Source organism: Maylandia zebra, unplaced genomic scaffold, assembly GCF_041146795.1.
Source record: "Maylandia zebra isolate NMK-2024a unplaced genomic scaffold, Mzebra_GT3a scaffold02, whole genome shotgun sequence".
Classification (NCBI taxonomy): Eukaryota; Metazoa; Chordata; class Actinopteri; order Cichliformes; family Cichlidae; genus Maylandia; species Maylandia zebra.
In genome coordinates, this window is record NW_027490032.1 from 3,654,977 (window position 1) to 3,674,181 (window position 19,205).

Sequence of the window (19,205 nt, forward strand, 5' to 3'; positions counted from 1 at the left end):
GACTTGGGGTGTGCTTTCATTTGTTTATCTGCTCTTATAATGTTAACCGTTTTCTTGGGAAGCACATTACATTTAGCACCTGTGTCCACCTTCATTTCAACAGGAATCCCATTAATCTGCACGGTGACAAAAACTTCCTCTTTGTGTTCCACATCCACATCAGTCGCATGGATTGCATATTGCAGATTTACACCATCAACGTAGAATGTGTCGTCTCCGCTGTCATCAGCTTGGTCTGGTTCCACATGATGAACTGACTTTCTGTGTCTTGCTACGTTTTGGGTAGGCTGAACAGCTCTGCACCGTTTCTTAAAGTGATTCCACTTTTTGCATGCATGACACTGCTGCCCAAAAGCTGGACATTTGCTCTTTTTTGCAGCATGAGCACCCCCACAGTTAGTACAGTTAGTGACATGCTGTGTTTCAGACCTGTCTCCTTGTATTTTCTTTTTATCTCCTCTGTGCTTTCTCGTAAATGTGGGCTGGAGCACATCAACATTTGATGCAGATTGTTGAGGAAAAGCAAGTGTTTTATTATGCTCTTCAGTCATTTCATGAATCTGGCAGACAGATATGGCTTTTGCTAGCGTTAAATCACTATCACGCAGTAGCACTTTCCTTAAATTGTCATTGTTGATGCCACAAACTAGTCTGTCTCTTATTAGTTCTTCACTCAGATCACCAAATCTGCAGCTTTTTGCTTTAATCCGTAAATCACTTACATAGGATTCAACAGTCTCGCCAGTCCTCTGATTCCGCGTGTTGAACTTGTGTCTTTCCATCGTGACATTGGTTTGAGGGCTGCACGTTTCTCTGAATTTCCTTTTGAGGCACTCAGGATCCTCCTTCGATTCTGCAGGAATGAGGACTCGTCCTCCCTCGCCGGGCTCTCTCACTTCTGGCGCGTAAACAAAAGACCGCTCCCGTTCTACAGCTTCGGGACCTGCTAAGTTGAGCAATATGTAGGCTTGTGTGCGCGCTGGCTTGTCAGAGTGTGCCGCCGCTATAAAAATGTCATACTCTTGCTCAAAAATGCGCCAATTTTCAGCAACATTACCATCGAAAACAAGCGGGTCGGGCCTCCTGAATCCTTCCGCCATGTTGTCTGCAGTCCGGATACAAAAAACGCACCCACAAAATAGACTTGAGACGGGGAAAAAAAACACCGTCAACTACGAAGTACGTGTTCCGTCGCTTCTGACACCATGTTGTATGTTCACCAGTATGATAATGATGAAGCAGTAATCTCAGTTAACGTGGTTTTATTAACCAGCACAGCAGCAGAGAACTTACATGCTTGGATTCAATAACGGAATGGCGCCTATACCACTCAAAACATACACACACCTACACGGAGGTACGGCAAGCGGATTAGGACAAAATACCAAACTAACAGCAGGTTATCTACATCTCTCAATAATGCTGAGGTAACTTAAAGAAGGCAGTCTGACTTTAAGGTTTTATTTATCACTTTTAAAGTCCTTCATGGTCTGGCTCCAGAATATTGTACCTGAGCTGCTGTTCCCGTAACAGCCACCGCGTCTATCCCCAGATCCTGCAGACAGAAACCTGTTCACTGTTCCCACCTCACGCGTAAAGACGCACAGCGATCGAGCGTTTGCTCTTAGAGCTCAACTGTGCAACTTGTCTTCGTTTGCATCGCTACTTCAGTCTCATTTTTATCGTAAGGCTTTTGTTTTATTTAATTTATTTTACATCTTGATCTTTTGTGTTTTTCTACACGTTTTATTCATTAAAACCTGATAGATTTTTATGTACATTTTATTATTTTTTATTATTTTTATTTTGATCATGCAGGTCTCTCTTTGAAATGCAATTTTTAATCTCAATGAGATTGTTTTTTTTACCAGAAGGATTAAGAATGTTACACTTGAATCTTGTGTGACAAGTTTTAGTTGACATGTAAACGGTTCCTCCTTGTTTGCTCCTCCAATAAGTACTCCACGACATCTTTATTACCATAACTGTGAGTTAGAGTGAATTGTTAAATGTTTGTCATTTTTATGTTTACCATTTGTACATTGTTTTAACTCTGATGAAATAAATTCTACTGTCCTTCCCCCCAGATTCTCGAGGTTCTAGGTGGGGGGCTGTAGTCTTTTATCACAGACACATCCTTGTGCTTTTGATGTAAGCTTCCTGCACTTACGACCCTTTGGTCAGCAGGAGGTCTGACACACACACACGAAGTTCACACATATACATACAATGCCTTGTCTGGGCGTGGCTTTGTTCTGACGTGTTTTGTGTGAACTGTCTCTCAATAAAAGGCAGCAGGAGGAGGTCAGATCTGGAGGTCATTTTCGTGGTGGACACAGACGAGGCCTCCCTTGCGCAAATAATCGATCGATCGACTGTCTTATTTTTTTCTTGATGAATAAGTCTCTAGAATTATCGGGGCTTGTGGAAACACAGACCCAACAATAACCAGTAATTGAGATTGTCCCAAACGTCCACTGTGCATTAACGCACCACCATAATTGGCTCATAATTCCTACTTCTGATTGATTGGCTCTTTTCTAACAGGTGTATGAAAATCTCCAGAAATATATCATAGAAATATCTGCTCTGTGTTGTTTCCTCTTTCAGACCAGAAAAACATCACAGCTGAGTCTGGACAGAACGTCACTCTGACATGTCGAGCTCCAAACAACAACATCATAGCCATACAAGCCATACAAGTTTTAAAAATGAGAGAACAAAAAGAAAAACAAAGTATTTTTGAAACACTTAAAAACAACCTGTGACATCCTGCAAAAGTTAGTTAAACTGACTTAGTGACAGATCACAGGAAGAAGTGTAACAGCTGAAATCTGTAACAGCAGCTTCATTTTGGTGCCTCTAATGACAGCCAAAGGCCGAGAGCAGCCAATTAGAGCCAGATCACATCTTTGATTCCCAGGCACACAATAACAGGTTAACAATAACAGTAAAGAGCTTATATTTTGTTTAATCTTTGTGATTTAAAAGTGAACACAGAACCAATGAGTCTGATTGTCCCTGATTGATAAAAGCTTATCAAACAGACATTTAAGACTGCTTTCATAAAGTGCGCTGTGGTTAAGGAGGAGGATCAGTGATCCCTCTAGTTTCCACTGTCGGTTGCTTGGAGCAAAGCTCAGGAGGGTGAGCTGTGTGCTGTTTGATGATTCAACAGGAGTCCAGAGGGAACACAGAGCAGAACAACAGCTTTTATAATCACGTCTGTACAACAGAAACTAACGGTGGCTCAGGTACTCCTCATATTCACATAAATTACTGAAGAGATATTTCAAGTCCGCTCTTCATTTGCTTCTGCACGTCCAGCTCAGGTTCACAGGGAGATGAAGTCTACCCCAGCTGCATTTCAAGTTATCCCAAATACAAATCTCTTTAGGATGTATTCCTCAAATACATTCACTTTACCATTGAAAAATGTGACTAATATAAAAATAATCAACCTCCCATCCAAACAAAGAATCTATGAATTCAAGAAAAAAAATGCAGAAGGATGAAGTGACGATTTTCACATTTAGTTTTTTATCGTTTTTGTGTTTAGTTTTGCAGAAACGTTTCAATCATTTAGCATTTGTTTCTTTTAAATTAACTTTTAAAAGTTCAAACTTCTGAACGTCATTTATACTACAATAAATATTTATAGCAAGTACATGAATCTATACTTAGTACTTTTCAGCATACCCTCACAGACAAACCATTATTTCCACTCCGAAGCCAAAGCCGAGAATTTACCGACTCTGTAACGTTGATCGAAATTTGGTTGGTAAAACGCATGGAGGCGACACCTCTCCTCATCTGCTTTCAGCCACAATGGAAACATTTACAGCCGCTTCATTGTACCGGGCCGTGCTCTGCGCCTGCGTCCTGATTTGCGCTGCCGAAGGTGAGCTCTGCGTTTCTTCACACTGTGAGCAACGATGCGCACAGCTCCACATCAGCACACTCAACACTGCACCAGAGTATCGCTGATGAACGCGAACCTTTTTCAAACTTTAGGTTTTCATGTTGGTTTGTTTGTTTTTTGTCTTAACGTAAAACGTAAAATGTCAGTTATGATTTGATTTTCACTTCTCAGTTGTATTATTTTTCATTTTCTGTAAAGTAATGCAAATGATTTGGGAAAATCGGGTCCAAATGCGAACGGTTGTGCGTGATGTAAACGGCTCCACCAAGCCCTTCAACCCCAAATTGCGGATTTTTTCCCCGTTTAAAGGTGAAATTTAGTTTATGTACGGACACGAGTCAGCCCGTATATAAGACGAGTCAGATTTAAAAAGCGTCATCACTGGAAAAAAAGGGAAGGGAATTTGTCTCGAGAAAAACAAAACAAAAAAAACCCACAAAGAAATAAACAAAAAAACAAAAGAAAATGTAAGATTCGTGTTTATGTCTGCGGTGTGAACCCACAGAAAGCCAAATGTGAGTTGAATCACATTAACACCAGTATATAAAATGCTAAAATCTTATATGAAAAATGCAAAAGAGTTTTCAGCTTACTGTCAGAAGCTGAAGCCACCCACGCCAAAGCTTAAAATAAGGCTTTCCTCAACGTTATTCGGGATTTCGTGACTAAATGTGGATGAAAAGGCATGAAGTAGACGGTTTTTCTGGTTCACTGTTAGCAGGAATGAAACATCTTAAACCTGCGTCACTTTTCCGGGGCGTGCTGTGCGTCTGCGTCCTGGTTTGCGCTGCTGAAAGTGAGCTCTGACATCAGCCGAGCCTCAGACCTGAACTTATACCTGACTGATCGAAACAAAGTAATATCTCTCAATAATGCTGAGGTAACTTAAAGAAGGCAGTCTGACTTTAAGGTTTTATTTATCACTTTTAAAGTCCTTCATGGTCTGGCTCCAGAATATTGTACCTGAGCTGCTGTTCCCGTAACAGCCACCGCGTCTATCCCCAGATCCTGCAGACAGAAACCTGTTCACTGTTCCCACCTCACGCGTAAAGACGCACAGCGATCGAGCGTTTGCTCTTAGAGCTCAACTGTGCAACTTGTCTTCGTTTGCATCGCTACTTCAGTCTCATTTTTATCGTAAGGCTTTTGTTTTATTTAATTTATTTTACATCTTGATCTTTTGTGTTTTTCTACACGTTTTATTCATTAAAACCTGATAGATTTTTATGTACATTTTATTATTTTTTATTATTTTTATTTTGATCATGCAGGTCTCTCTTTGAAATGCAATTTTTAATCTCAATGAGATTGTTTTTTTTACCAGAAGGATTAAGAATGTTACACTTGAATCTTGTGTGACAAGTTTTAGTTGACATGTAAACGGTTCCTCCTTGTTTGCTCCTCCAATAAGTACTCCACGACATCTTTATTACCATAACTGTGAGTTAGAGTGAATTGTTAAATGTTTGTCATTTTTATGTTTACCATTTGTACATTGTTTTAACTCTGATGAAATAAATTCTACTGTCCTTCCCCCCAGATTCTCGAGGTTCTAGGTGGGGGGCTGTAGTCTTTTATTACAGACACATCCTTGTGCTTTTGATGTAAGCTTCCTGCACTTACGACCCTTTGGTCAGCAGGAGGTCTGACACACACACACACACACACACACACACACACACACACACACACACACACACACACACACACACACACACACATTCTTACTTAGATACAGAAGTTCACACATATACATACAATGCCTTGTCTGGGCGTGGCTTTGTTCTGACGTGTTTTGTGTGAACTGTCTCTCAATAAAAGGCAGCAGGAGGAGGTCAGATCTGGAGGTCATTTTCGTGGTGGACACAGACGAGGCCTCCCTTGCGCAAATAATCGATCGATCGACTGTCTTATTTTTTTCTTGATGAATAAGTCTCTAGAATTATCGGGGCTTGTGGAAACACAGACCCAACAATAACCAGTAATTGACATTGTCCCAAACGTCCACTGTGCATTAACGCACCACCATAATTGGCTCATAATTCCTACTTCTGATTGATTGGCTCTTTTCTAACAGGTGTATGAAAATCTCCAGAAATATATCATAGAAATATCTGCTCTGTGTTGTTTCCTCTTTCAGACCAGAAAAACATCACAGCTGAGTCTGGACAGAACGTCACTCTGACATGTCGAGCTCCAAACAACAACATCATAGCCATACAAGCCATACAAGTTTTAAAAATGAGAGAACAAAAAGAAAAACAAAGTATTTTTGAAACACTTAAAAACAACCTGTGACATCCTGCAAAAGTTAGTTAAACTGACTTAGTGACAGATCACAGGAAGAAGTGTAACAGCTGAAATCTGTAACAGCAGCTTCATTTTGGTGCCTCTAATGACAGCCAAAGGCCGAGAGCAGCCAATTAGAGCCAGATCACATCTTTGATTCCCAGGCACACAATAACAGGTTAACAATAACAGTAAAGAGCTTATATTTTGTTTAATCTTTGTGATTTAAAAGTGAACACAGAACCAATGAGTCTGATTGTCCCTGATTGATAAAAGCTTATCAAACAGACATTTAAGACTGCTTTCATAAAGTGCGCTGTGGTTAAGGAGGAGGATCAGTGATCCCTCTAGTTTCCACTGTCGGTTGCTTGGAGCAAAGCTCAGGAGGGTGAGCTGTGTGTTGTTTGATGATTCAACAGGAGTCCAGAGGGAACACAGAGCAGAACAACAGCTTTTATAATCACGTCTGTACAACAGAAACTAACGGTGGCTCAGGTACTCCTCATATTCACATAAATTACTGAAGAGATATTTCAAGTCCGCTCTTCATTTGCTTCTGCACGTCCAGCTCAGGTTCACAGGGAGATGAAGTCTACCCCAGCTGCATTTCAAGTTATCCCAAATACAAATCTCTTTAGGATGTATTCCTCAAATACATTCACTTTACCATTGAAAAATGTGACTAATATAAAAATAATCAACCTCCCATCCAAACAAAGAATCTATGAATTCAAGAAAAAAAATGCAGAAGGATGAAGTGACGATTTTCACATTTAGTTTTTTATCGTTTTTGTGTTTAGTTTTGCAGAAACGTTTCAATCATTTAGCATTTGTTTCTTTTAAATTAACTTTTAAAAGTTCAAACTTCTGAACGTCATTTATACTACAATAAATATTTATAGCAAGTACATGAATCTATACTTAGTACTTTTCAGCATACCCTCACAGACAAACCATTATTTCCACTCCGAAGCCAAAGCCGAGAATTTACCGACTCTGTAACGTTGATCGAAATTTGGTTGGTAAAACGCATGGAGGCGACACCTCTCCTCATCTGCTTTCAGCCACAATGGAAACATTTACAGCCGCTTCATTGTACCGGGCCGTGCTCTGCGCCTGCGTCCTGATTTGCGCTGCCGAAGGTGAGCTCTGCGTTTCTTCACACTGTGAGCAACGATGCGCACAGCTCCACATCAGCACACTCAACACTGCACCAGAGTATCGCTGATGAACGCGAACCTTTTTCAAACTTTAGGTTTTCATGTTGGTTTGTTTGTTTTTTGTCTTAACGTAAAACGTAAAATGTCAGTTATGATTTGATTTTCACTTCTCAGTTGTATTATTTTTCATTTTCTGTAAAGTAATGCAAATGATTTGGGAAAATCGGGTCCAAATGCGAACGGTTGTGCGTGATGTAAACGGCTCCACCAAGCCCTTCAACCCCAAATTGCGGATTTTTTCCCCGTTTAAAGGTGAAATTTAGTTTATGTACGGACACGAGTCAGCCCGTATATAAGACGAGTCAGATTTAAAAAGCGTCATCACTGGAAAAAAAGGGAAGGGAATTTGTCTCGAGAAAAACAAAACAAAAAAAACCCACAAAGAAATAAACAAAAAAACAAAAGAAAATGTAAGATTCGTGTTTATGTCTGCGGTGTGAACCCACAGAAAGCCAAATGTGAGTTGAATCACATTAACACCAGTATATAAAATGCTAAAATCTTATATGAAAAATGCAAAAGAGTTTTCAGCTTACTGTCAGAAGCTGAAGCCACCCACGCCAAAGCTTAAAATAAGGCTTTCCTCAACGTTATTCGGGATTTCGTGACTAAATGTGGATGAAAAGGCATGAAGTAGACGGTTTTTCTGGTTCACTGTTAGCAGGAATGAAACATCTTAAACCTGCGTCACTTTTCCGGGGCGTGCTGTGCGTCTGCGTCCTGGTTTGCGCTGCTGCTCTGACATCAGCCGAGCCTCAGACCTGAACTTATACCTGACTGATCGAAACAAAGTAATATCTCTCAATAATGCTGAGGTAACTTAAAGAAGGCAGTCTGACTTTAAGGTTTTATTTATCACTTTTAAAGTCCTTCATGGTCTGGCTCCAGAATATTGTACCTGAGCTGCTGTTCCCGTAACAGCCACCGCGTCTATCCCCAGATCCTGCAGACAGAAACCTGTTCACTGTTCCCACCTCACGCGTAAAGACGCACAGCGATCGAGCGTTTGCTCTTAGAGCTCAACTGTGCAACTTGTCTTCGTTTGCATCGCTACTTCAGTCTCATTTTTATCGTAAGGCTTTTGTTTTATTTAATTTATTTTACATCTTGATCTTTTGTGTTTTTCTACACGTTTTATTCATTAAAACCTGATAGATTTTTATGTACATTTTATTATTTTTTATTATTTTTATTTTGATCATGCAGGTCTCTCTTTGAAATGCAATTTTTAATCTCAATGAGATTGTTTTTTTTACCAGAAGGATTAAGAATGTTACACTTGAATCTTGTGTGACAAGTTTTAGTTGACATGTAAACGGTTCCTCCTTGTTTGCTCCTCCAATAAGTACTCCACGACATCTTTATTACCATAACTGTGAGTTAGAGTGAATTGTTAAATGTTTGTCATTTTTATGTTTACCATTTGTACATTGTTTTAACTCTGATGAAATAAATTCTACTGTCCTTCCCCCCAGATTCTCGAGGTTCTAGGTGGGGGGCTGTAGTCTTTTATTACAGACACATCCTTGTGCTTTTGATGTAAGCTTCCTGCACTTACGACCCTTTGGTCAGCAGGAGGTCTGACACACACACACACACACACACACACACACACACACACACACACACACACACACACACACACACACACACACACACACACACACACACACACACACATTCTTACTTAGATACAGAAGTTCACACATATACATACAATGCCTTGTCTGGGCGTGGCTTTGTTCTGACGTGTTTTGTGTGAACTGTCTCTCAATAAAAGGCAGCAGGAGGAGGTCAGATCTGGAGGTCATTTTCGTGGTGGACACAGACGAGGCCTCCCTTGCGCAAATAATCGATCGATCGACTGTCTTGTTTTTTTCATGATGAATAAGTCCCTAGAATTATCGGGGCTTGTGGAAACACAGACCCAACAATAACCAGTAATTGACATTGTCCCAAACGTCCACTGTGCATTAACGCACCACCATAATTGGCTCATAATTCCTACTTCTGATTGATTGGCTCTTTTCTAACAGGTGTATGAAAATCTCCCCAAATCTCCAGAAATATATCATAGAAATATCTGCTCTGTGTTGTTTCCTCTTTCAGACCAGAAAAACATCAAAGCTGAGTCTGGACAGAACGTCACTCTGACATGTCGAGCTCCAAACAACAACATCATAGCTGTAGAGTGGAGCAGAGCTGACCAGGGAGATAAATATGTGCTTTTGTACCGGGACGGGCACTTTGAGCCACGCAACCAGCATCCATCTTTTCAGAATCGGGTGGATCTGCAGGACAGACAGATGAAGGATGGAGACGTGTCTTTGATTCTGAAGAATGTGACGAGTGCTGATAATGGAACATACGAGTGTCGTGTCTTCATGGAGGAAACACAATCGTTGGATCTTATCTGCAGCTTTACACTGAGTGTTGTTGATCCTCCAGGTGAGTGAGTAGAGTTGAGTGTGTGTGTGATCAGAGGTGAAGCTGCTTCCTGGTTGTTGTTGTTTGTTTCTAAAGATGTTGTTGATGAGACTTTGTAGAAAGCAGCTGGTCTGAGTGATGTGATCAGAGTGCAGTAGATAATGTCTGACAGCAGTTTGATTCTGTTCTGTTCTTCACTCATCACCTACCTGACAGCTGACACCTCACACCTGTTTCTCACCTGCAGCTCAGCCAGGAGGACACACAGAGGATGGATCTGTTGGACTGAGAGTGGGTCTGGTAGTTTCTGCTGTTCTTTTTCTTATTTTTTTGATTTACAGAAAATATTCTATGAACCGGAGAATGGTTGCCTCAGCGTCTCAGAACTTCTTGCATGCTGAGCCAGAGAATCCGTCACAATTAAAAACATTACTGGTGGAAAATTTGCTCCCCACTTTACACGAAAATAATCATCTTTAACTTGTTGCAGCTCATTATTTGTCTTCAGCATTCTGAATTTCTTGCTTGAAACCAAGCCCACCATTGTTTTTCTTGTGACATTACCAATAAGTTTGATGTGTCACATGGCCCTCTTCCTATTGAAAAAACAAAAGTTGTATCCAAGATGGCCGACTTCTAAATGGTCACCATGGTCACCACCCATCTTGAGGAGTTTGCCCCTTCACATATACTAATGTGCCACAAACAGGACTTTAATATCACCAACCATTCCCATGTTATTACGGTGTATCCATATAAATAGCCCACCTTAACTCTTTAAGTTAGTTTAACTGAGACTTTTATTTTGATGTAGCTGTTTTGTTTGTTAACAGCAGGTTTAACAAACATATAATTTAATTAGGTTCAAAGAGTTGATTGTCAAACTCATATCAAACTCTAAATGGTTGGTTGAATGGTTAAAGAATCTTCTAAGTGTTGAGATCATGTTGAGACCACTATTGTCATAGGTGACAACATTGTGACAAGTATGTGTTCTTTGCTTTTCTGAAGGTCTTCATTGATTTAAAGAGAAATAAGAAAAACATGTGCATTTCATTGGAATACTCTAAACGTGCAATCTTTATAATGTCAATTTTTAATGTAACGTCTTCAGACACAAACATACTTGATTGTATGTTCTTATTGTTTCATATTAATGAGAGTCAAATAATAAAGCGGTCAGTTAAAAGATGATTTTTTGTTTGTTTGTTTGTTTTTAAACAGAGATACTTACAGCAGTGTCCTCACGTGGAGATCGATCACCCACCACAAACTTCAGATCACATTCACAAATCTGAGGGTCAGACAAGTGAAAATTTTCAAAGGGGTGACATTTAAATCAGTTAGATGTCTCCCAGCCTGATTGTTTGTAAGACTTCTAGAGGAGCTTTATCAAGTAGGGAACTTGAACTTCAGAAAATCATGAAAGTTGATATTGAAGTAGAATGGTCACCCCCAAAAGGTTTGATAACAGTGGCAGTGGCGGAAAACACATCCTCCTCACTTACTCCTCCTGCAGCGTCTGAAGTGCACCTTTAATTATCAGTTAAATCTTGGTTAACAATATCTGCTGTGAGTGTGAATCAGAGACACACTGTCAGGCCTTTAAATCAAAATGTTGTATATATGCAGCCACCAGGTGGAAGCACAGGACCTTCAATTTATCCAGTGTGAAATTATGGTGGAAAAAAATCACTTCTACAGCAAAAAAATCAGAGAGAAGCTATAAGCTGAATAAGGGAGATTTCATTATTCTGCAAAATTAATCTTGAAATATTTGTCATTTTAAAAGATGGTATTTTGAAAATACGTATTTGCCTTATGGTGATTGGTGTATAAGTGTGAGTGAGTTGAGTGAGGGACATAAACCAGCAGTGGAAGTTCACTCTGTTTCAGTGTCTAAGGAGCTTGGAAAGAAAGCAGCTGGAGTTCTCTAAGTTTCTTGAAGATGTTTCACTTCTCATCCAAGAGGCTTCCTCAACTCCAAAAATCAAATGGTCCTAGTTATTCAAACTGTTGTGGGTCTGTCCCATAAGAGGTTCATTGACCCACAATTGATCATGTGCCTCATCACATGAGACAAGGTTTGAAAAACAAACTGGGTAAATGCATTCCTTGACAGATGAACTATGTCAGAGTGACGTAAAAGCAGCTTAACTGTGGGTGTTTGTGCGTCAGATCTGATGCAGGATTGCATATTTTCACTTTCAGACACTCCTCCTCTCAATCAGAATGAATGAGGAGAATGAATGTCGCAAGTGCACATAATTTACAAATGCTGTAACCCATTCACTTTCTTCCGCATATTAGAGATAGGCCCATGAAGCCTTGTGAAGCTTCTGTGACTTCTTTCTCATTGTACAAGTAAAAGATATGAAAGTTCCAAGAGTCAAAAACAGGCCCTACCAGTGACATCTGGTGGTCAGCTGCAATTATAGCAGCCACAAACTTTCAAATGATTCACGCATCCAGCTGATTGCAATTCCAACACAAAAGGAATAACATTAGTTTTAGGTAGCTGTGTTTTCATTTTAAGAGTCAGTGCCCACAAATGAAAGTGTTACAGCATTTAGAAAGGTAAGTTTATGAAGTTTATTATTGCCACCAGGACCAGTAATAAAATTATTTTTAAAAAAAGCATCTAACTGTGTTAAAATAAATCTCATAGTTCACAGTTTTCCCAAAAATTAATTTATTTATCAAATTGCCAAAAAGTGATTTCCAGTATGGCCCATAACTTGTCGAACATATCTTTTGTGGAAGATATCAAGTCATTTGAACAATGTGTATATTTGCAGGTTTTGTCAGACTGAGAGCTGCAACACTTTCTCATCCCAGTGATGAACAGGCAGATGTCATGATCCTTCCAAATTGCCTCCAAATTGATGTCAGCTGGGTTTTTGTTATGTTGTTCTCTCTCTCTCTCTCTCTCTCTCTCTCTCTCTTCCACTCCTCATTACAGGTTCCCGCATTTGACCTATGCACCTGCAAGTAACTCGTGTTCCTGCATTTTCCTGCCACTACTTAAGGCAACAGCTCTGTGCTACTCAATACTGGATTGTTGTACTATAGTCAGTGTAGCCCCAGTTACAGATCCCGGTGCTCACATAAAGAGCCAAAATGTAACAGAACCAAGTCATATATGGATATTTCACTCAGCCAAAAGTCAAATTTACACACATAGTCAAGAACCCTTTGGAAACAAAAGTGGGAAGGTGAAATTATTGCGTAAGTATAATGTTAAACTTTGTGATGACATCTCATAATAAGCTAAAGTGTAACCTTTGTCTGAGTGTGTGCTATTAATACTCTAAATGTGACTTTAAGTTTTGGTGATAAATTTCCTCAGGATGAGCAGTGATGTCCAAAGTGTTCAAAATGTTAGGGAGAGCATTTAGCTGGTGGCAGTTGTTGTCTGTTAGCTCTTTTTGTAAAATACACCACTTGTACTTGTATCTAGTATGCATGTTATTTGACTATAATGCTTTACGGGGGGGGGGGGGGACTTTTTTTACTTGTTTCATTAATTAATTCCACTTCCTAAATAAAACATTTCTGAAGACATTTGTTTTTGCGACAAGGGTTGGAGCAGCAAACCTCAGCAACCCTACTCCCCACGGGCTTGTGTTGGGGGAAACAATACTGTGATGGAACAAAAAATGCAAACGACTGCACATTCTTAGAAGAAAACAGAAGATGCACGCAATGTGTGTTTTAATGACATGATTCATATAATATTTTAAATGCATGTTGGCAATTAAAAAATTGCTGTTAGTTTGTCACTTTCGCGACCGTTTTGCCATATCTTCCCAAAAACATATCTGTTGTGCTTTATGAACTTTCTTTTCCAACAGGAGGAAGAGAACACAACAACAAGAATCACCACCAAAGCTAACAGACCACCTGCCAGTCCAATAAATCCTCCATCTCTTTCATCCTTGTTCCCAACGTCCATACCTCCATTCTCCTCATCTCTAAGTGCGGTGACCTCTTGTGGCCGACCTGCAGGTGAGAAACAGGTGTGAGGTGTCAGCTGTCAGGTAGGTGATGAGTGAAGAACAGAACAGAATCCATTTCCTCTTCAAGCTGCTGTCAGACATTATCTACTGCACTCTGATCACATCACTCAGACCAGCTGCTTGATCACACACACACACACTCAACTCTCCTCACTCACCTGGAGGAACAACTGTCAGCTTGATTTCATGCTTGATCTCAAAGGTAGAGCTGCTACTGTCTCTTATGTTTTGTGCGATGATACGACACTCATACGTTCCAGTGTCTTTAATTGTGGTGTTGGACAAAATGATGGACATGTTCCCATTTTTCATCTGCGGATCTCTCAGTTCCACTCGATCTCTAAAAGTTGGATGCTGGAAGGTTTTATGAAGATGACCATCTCGGTAGAAGAAGACGTATCCATCCGACAACAGATCAAGTCTTTTCCACTCTAACAGGACAAGTTTGGCTTTTTTAGGACCCTGACACTCCAGCTGGGCGTTCCTGTCTGCCTGCACATCTATCTCTTTTAAGCCTGAGCAAAAGACAGAATGAGGAAGTGGGACACACAGTCTTTGTGACGTTATAAATGCAGAAACAAGTAGAAAAACAACACCTTTTTTTCCAATCATATCATTATGACAGACAAGCTACACACAACCCTGTTAGATACACAAATACTGTTTAGAACATTTCTCTTTTTTCCTCATGAGTTTTTTGTTTTGAACGAACTAAAATCAACGTCCCCTTTTTGACTCACCTGTAGATGCCGAACTCAGAGACAAAATGAGAAGGAAAGTGAGAGGATTCATCTATGACGGGTCGTGCAGACAGTGGAGTTGCTGCAACCTGACCTGAAGGAAGAAATGTATAAATTGAACAACAGCCTAGCTCATTCAGTTCATTCTGCTCTGTTTTATGAAACTCCCAGCGTTACTGAGGAACAACAAGATGATCTAAATGTTTGGTGTGAGGACTGAGTTAAGATTATTAGGACAGAGCCAAACGTTTGGCAATAAAACAAGAAATTGAATTATTCTTCTTGTGAAATGAAACTCTTAAAAACATATACGACACAAGTTCAGCTGTAAAAATACTCCTGTTCACAACTGTCAGTCATAAAGTGACAATGAGCCTCTTCAGTCAATCAAGAGGCAGAGTTAGCATTTAATAAATCTGGCCCCTAAAATTCCACCGTTCATAATGAAGGATATTTTTCACAGGCTGTTCTCGTTGCATGACCTTACAAGACCTCCGGTTTAGAAACCTTTGGTCTTGCAGTTCATCTTCTGCACATTGCATTTTCAAAACATACGGCAGCACATTTATAGGGATAGACTAGAGTAAGGTAGTTCCAAACCTCAACACACAACTCTTCTCTTTTCCTAAGTCCTTAGCAATTCTCGTATGCACTTTTCCTTGACCTCTATGGTGCTTGTATTGAGATCAATAAAAAGAGGTTAGGAACAGTGTTGGACAAGTTACTTTGAAAAGGTAATTAATTATAGGTACTAGTTACTTCTACAAAAAAGTAACTGAGTTAGTGAGTTACAAGATACTAAAAGTAATTAATTACTTGAAAAGTAACTATTGCGTTACTTAAAAAAAAATCTTTAACCCTCTGGGGCCTAGGGTATAATTGGCCATTTTTAACTACTTTTGATTTGACCTCTACATTTCACCTTTAAAAACTATTTACTTGCCTTGTTTGGTCTCATTCTTTTCAGCACAACCTCACGTGTCTGAATTTACGGTTATGTTATTATTTTGACATACTGTATTAACACATTTGATCTAAAATCAGACAAACACAAAATCCGAGTAGAAAACGTTATATTTTTACTGTTTATCATGACTCTGGTTTTACGTGGCCCATCAACACAATTTAAAACTTGGTATATATCACCTTGTTGCTTTGTCATTTTAAAGTGGTCGTAGGATTGGCTTACCACGACTCATTTATTCTTCCTCAGTCAGTAACAGCAGCAATCATGCTGTTAATAACAACGCTACTTGTAACGCCATTATTCCCATCACTGGTTAGGAATAGGGGCATTTTTGGAACGCACGCTGAGAAATAAAAGATAAAAGTAATGTATGATAGCAACAACATGTTTCTGTACTATATTTAAACTGCTATAAATGACATAAAATCTATAATATTAAGTGAGGAAGAACATTCTTGTCACACCACAGAAAAACGTCTAACTCTACAAAAAATTTATTTAATTGAAGTAAAGCGTCTCAGTGATATTAATTTATTATTATTATTATTATTATTATTATTATTATTATTATCATTACTAATATTATTTCTTTTTCAGTGAGATGTGGCTAAGATGGCAGCAGAAATTTTAAATATACCATAACTGTTCTGGATGATTTGGATTACAGGCTAATAAAGAACGCAGATCAAGTACAATAAAGCAGTCATAAGAACACTTAACGTCCTTTTAAAAATATATATGCAATATATATATAAATATATATATATATATAAACCCTTTCTACAGCTCATATACCAATATAAACATTTAAATTAAGCGCCTCCTAAAATCACCTCATTTCAGAATGAATGGATGTAGTGAGCATCTATGTTATCAGCCACGATCTAAAAAAGTGACCCGAGCATCGACACGGGGTGTCATAGTCGTCACTCTGCACGCAGCAGATGAGGAGGACAGGACATTTAGCCTACCTTGTGCAGTTCTTTTAGTTTAAATCGCCTTCATTGTGATGAAATTCGCTGACATCTAAGTCTGTCTGACTTCTTCTTCGGTCAGAACACAAGTCAGTGAGTAATCACAGAAAAACCTGCCTGTTATACCGGCTGTAGCCCCTATCACTACAATCATGGAACGATCCGGAAACTGACATCACAATTTTGAGATAATACTGTGTGTTTTGTTTCATTTGGCAGCAAACTATAAAATAGGGCAAAACACTGTGCTTGCTGTCCTCATATCAAATTCTGACCTTCTTATTGTGGTTGTCCAAATTCATAAGCTGCATCCTCCTGAGGACCCGGCCCACATAGGCCGCAAAGGCAGAGTCCTCAGGTGGATGCAGCTTATGAATTTGGACACTCCCTTAATTCAGTTTTTATGTTAATTTTTTACTTCCAGAGCATTAAAACCCAAAGATAAAGCTGAAAACTAAAGCTGCCCTTCAAACTTCATTTGATTAAATCCAACAAAATTTCTCTAATGAGAAATTGAAATGAGCCGTGAATCACAAGTCTGTGAACTAGCAGTGCTGGCAGTTTTTACTGTCTTTACTGGCTTTAAATAGCCTCATCATTATAAATATATCAGCTGTTGTCCTGTCTTACTGAATAGTGTCCTGTTTTTTTTTTTGTTCTATATATCTATATATGTATATATATTATATATATATATATGAAGATAGCACATACGGTGCTATCTTCACTTTTAAAACTAGTTTGTGATTAGTCATTTGGAGCCACTGTCACCCCTTTAACATGAACGTGCAGGGGAAAGCCTGGAAGTGTCTCCTGACTGCTGAGGTGAATCAAGATTAGGCATGTGGAACTTACTTCATAGTGCAGCCCTGTGGTCAGAGTTTTGCATTCTCTACAACACTGGCAGTAAAGAATAGGGTTTGCAGTTTTAATGTTCTTTTACATTCACTGCTGCTGTCTTGGGTTGTTAAGTCAGGGTGAGTGAGAAGGTTCCTTGAAAATTCATAAAACTACAGAAAGGGACCCAAATATCAAAATCGGGAACTCCCAAGAGGAGGTGTGTGGGTGTTGCTGTGGTTTTATAGTCGCTTTATGTAAAACTGAAGAAGAACAGTGCACGTGGTTTTGTTCCTGATGGTGCTTTGTTGGAGTGGAGGACGCATTTTTTGTTTGCTTGCTTTATAAAGCATGAGGGTTCAGGATTGTTGCACTGAGGTACTGAGGGTTATACAGTACAGTTGTGTTTTGTTATGAATCACTACATATAAGTTAGACGTTATTTTGGATTTGGAGAGATCAAAAAGTGTCAGAATCTGAATCGACGTGTACACAGAAGGTCACAGAAATCTTGAAAAAATAAATAAATAGGAAGCTTATACTTCATATATAAACAGTCATTGTATATATAAGAGGTATACTCTCTACTTGTTTTGTAGACACAGAAACAGGAAGGAAGCAGTATGGGGACATATTTGGACAAAACTATTCAGCCACAACAAAATAGGCCACATGCCTTCACTTCAAGCAAGTTTGAGAGGCTGACTCATCCAAAACCTACCGAGCTGCATTCCCCTCATTTATTCATGTTTATTTGATGTTTGTGAGAGCTGCACAATACACACTCTGTATTATATTCTTTCACTCAGATAACTTTCAGCGTGGATAAGACACAAAGAGCAGTTCAAAATATGTCTGTTTGTAAGAGCAGCCCCACAGTGTTGCCCCCTGTTGTCCCAGTTGTTTCATTTGTTGTAACTGTTTCAGCTTTTTGCAGATTTAAACAAAGAACAAAAATAATACCTGCAGCAAAAGTATTGTTTAAGTTGTTTAAGACATCTGTTTAATTCTTGTATCTGTTCTTCATCATGTACTGGTAATTATGTACTGTACTGTGTGTACTGTACAGTACGATTATGTATATACTGTATTATGTGGTCATTAAACATTGCTTTAATTACATATTGGAGATAAGAGTGAAGGCTCAGGAATCAGGTGGGGAAAAGTCCAATTTAAATGATTTACAATAGGTAATACTCTTCAGGTGTGTTAGCCTCCTGGAGAGAATGTGCTCGAGGTAGCAGCTAAAACAAAAGGCTGCTCAGTTAAGAAGCATAAACCACTGTGAATTCGTTTATCTTGCTTTGATGTTAACCAAACAATAACAAGATAACACTCAAAAAGGGAGCGGTTGCCAGTGGTGGCCAAGGATCTCTTCTTGTATCTCTGAATTTCTGACTAGTTTAGATTTTTATTAGAGGCCTTGTCACTGCTGCTATCACAGGGTAGTACTTACAGCCTATTCAGGCCACACAGGAAATCCAGCTCTTCTAGGATGGCATAAACATGTGCAACGTTACAAGAGTTCCTGTGTCTCCCAGCACATTCTCAAGAGTGGACCAATGTCTGACCCTCTGTGTGAGGAGGAAGATGAGGAGTACTGCCAGAGTGCTACAAAATGACCCCCAGCAGGTAACTTGTTTCTGAAATACACTCAGTGTAGGTGGAATGACCAGCACCATGCAGCTTGATTAGCATGAGGTGTCCTGTTGTCTTCACAGATTAGAGCTGGTTCACTCTGAGCACAGGGCCCTGTGCTTCGTACGTCGCTTACTACATCCAAGATCAAATGAAACATCCAAGACCAAAT

The 19,205-nt window shown here is 39.4% G+C and overlaps 1 protein-coding gene across 1 annotated transcript; it reads right to left on the bottom strand.

The window, feature by feature from the left end:
* Window positions 1-13,420: 13,420 nt before the first annotated feature.
* LOC143415699 (V-set and immunoglobulin domain-containing protein 1-like) lies at window positions 13,421-16,637 on the bottom strand. Its single transcript, XM_076881086.1, has 4 exons — window positions 16,556-16,637; window positions 14,618-14,711; window positions 14,036-14,392; window positions 13,421-13,860 (listed from the first exon to the last, which is right to left on the bottom strand). The coding sequence occupies exons 2-4, from the start codon at window positions 14,667-14,669 to the stop codon at window positions 13,616-13,618; spliced, it is 654 nt and encodes a 217-aa protein (XP_076737201.1). The 5' UTR covers window positions 14,670-14,711; window positions 16,556-16,637; the 3' UTR covers window positions 13,421-13,615.
* Window positions 16,638-19,205: the final 2,568 nt, after the last annotated feature.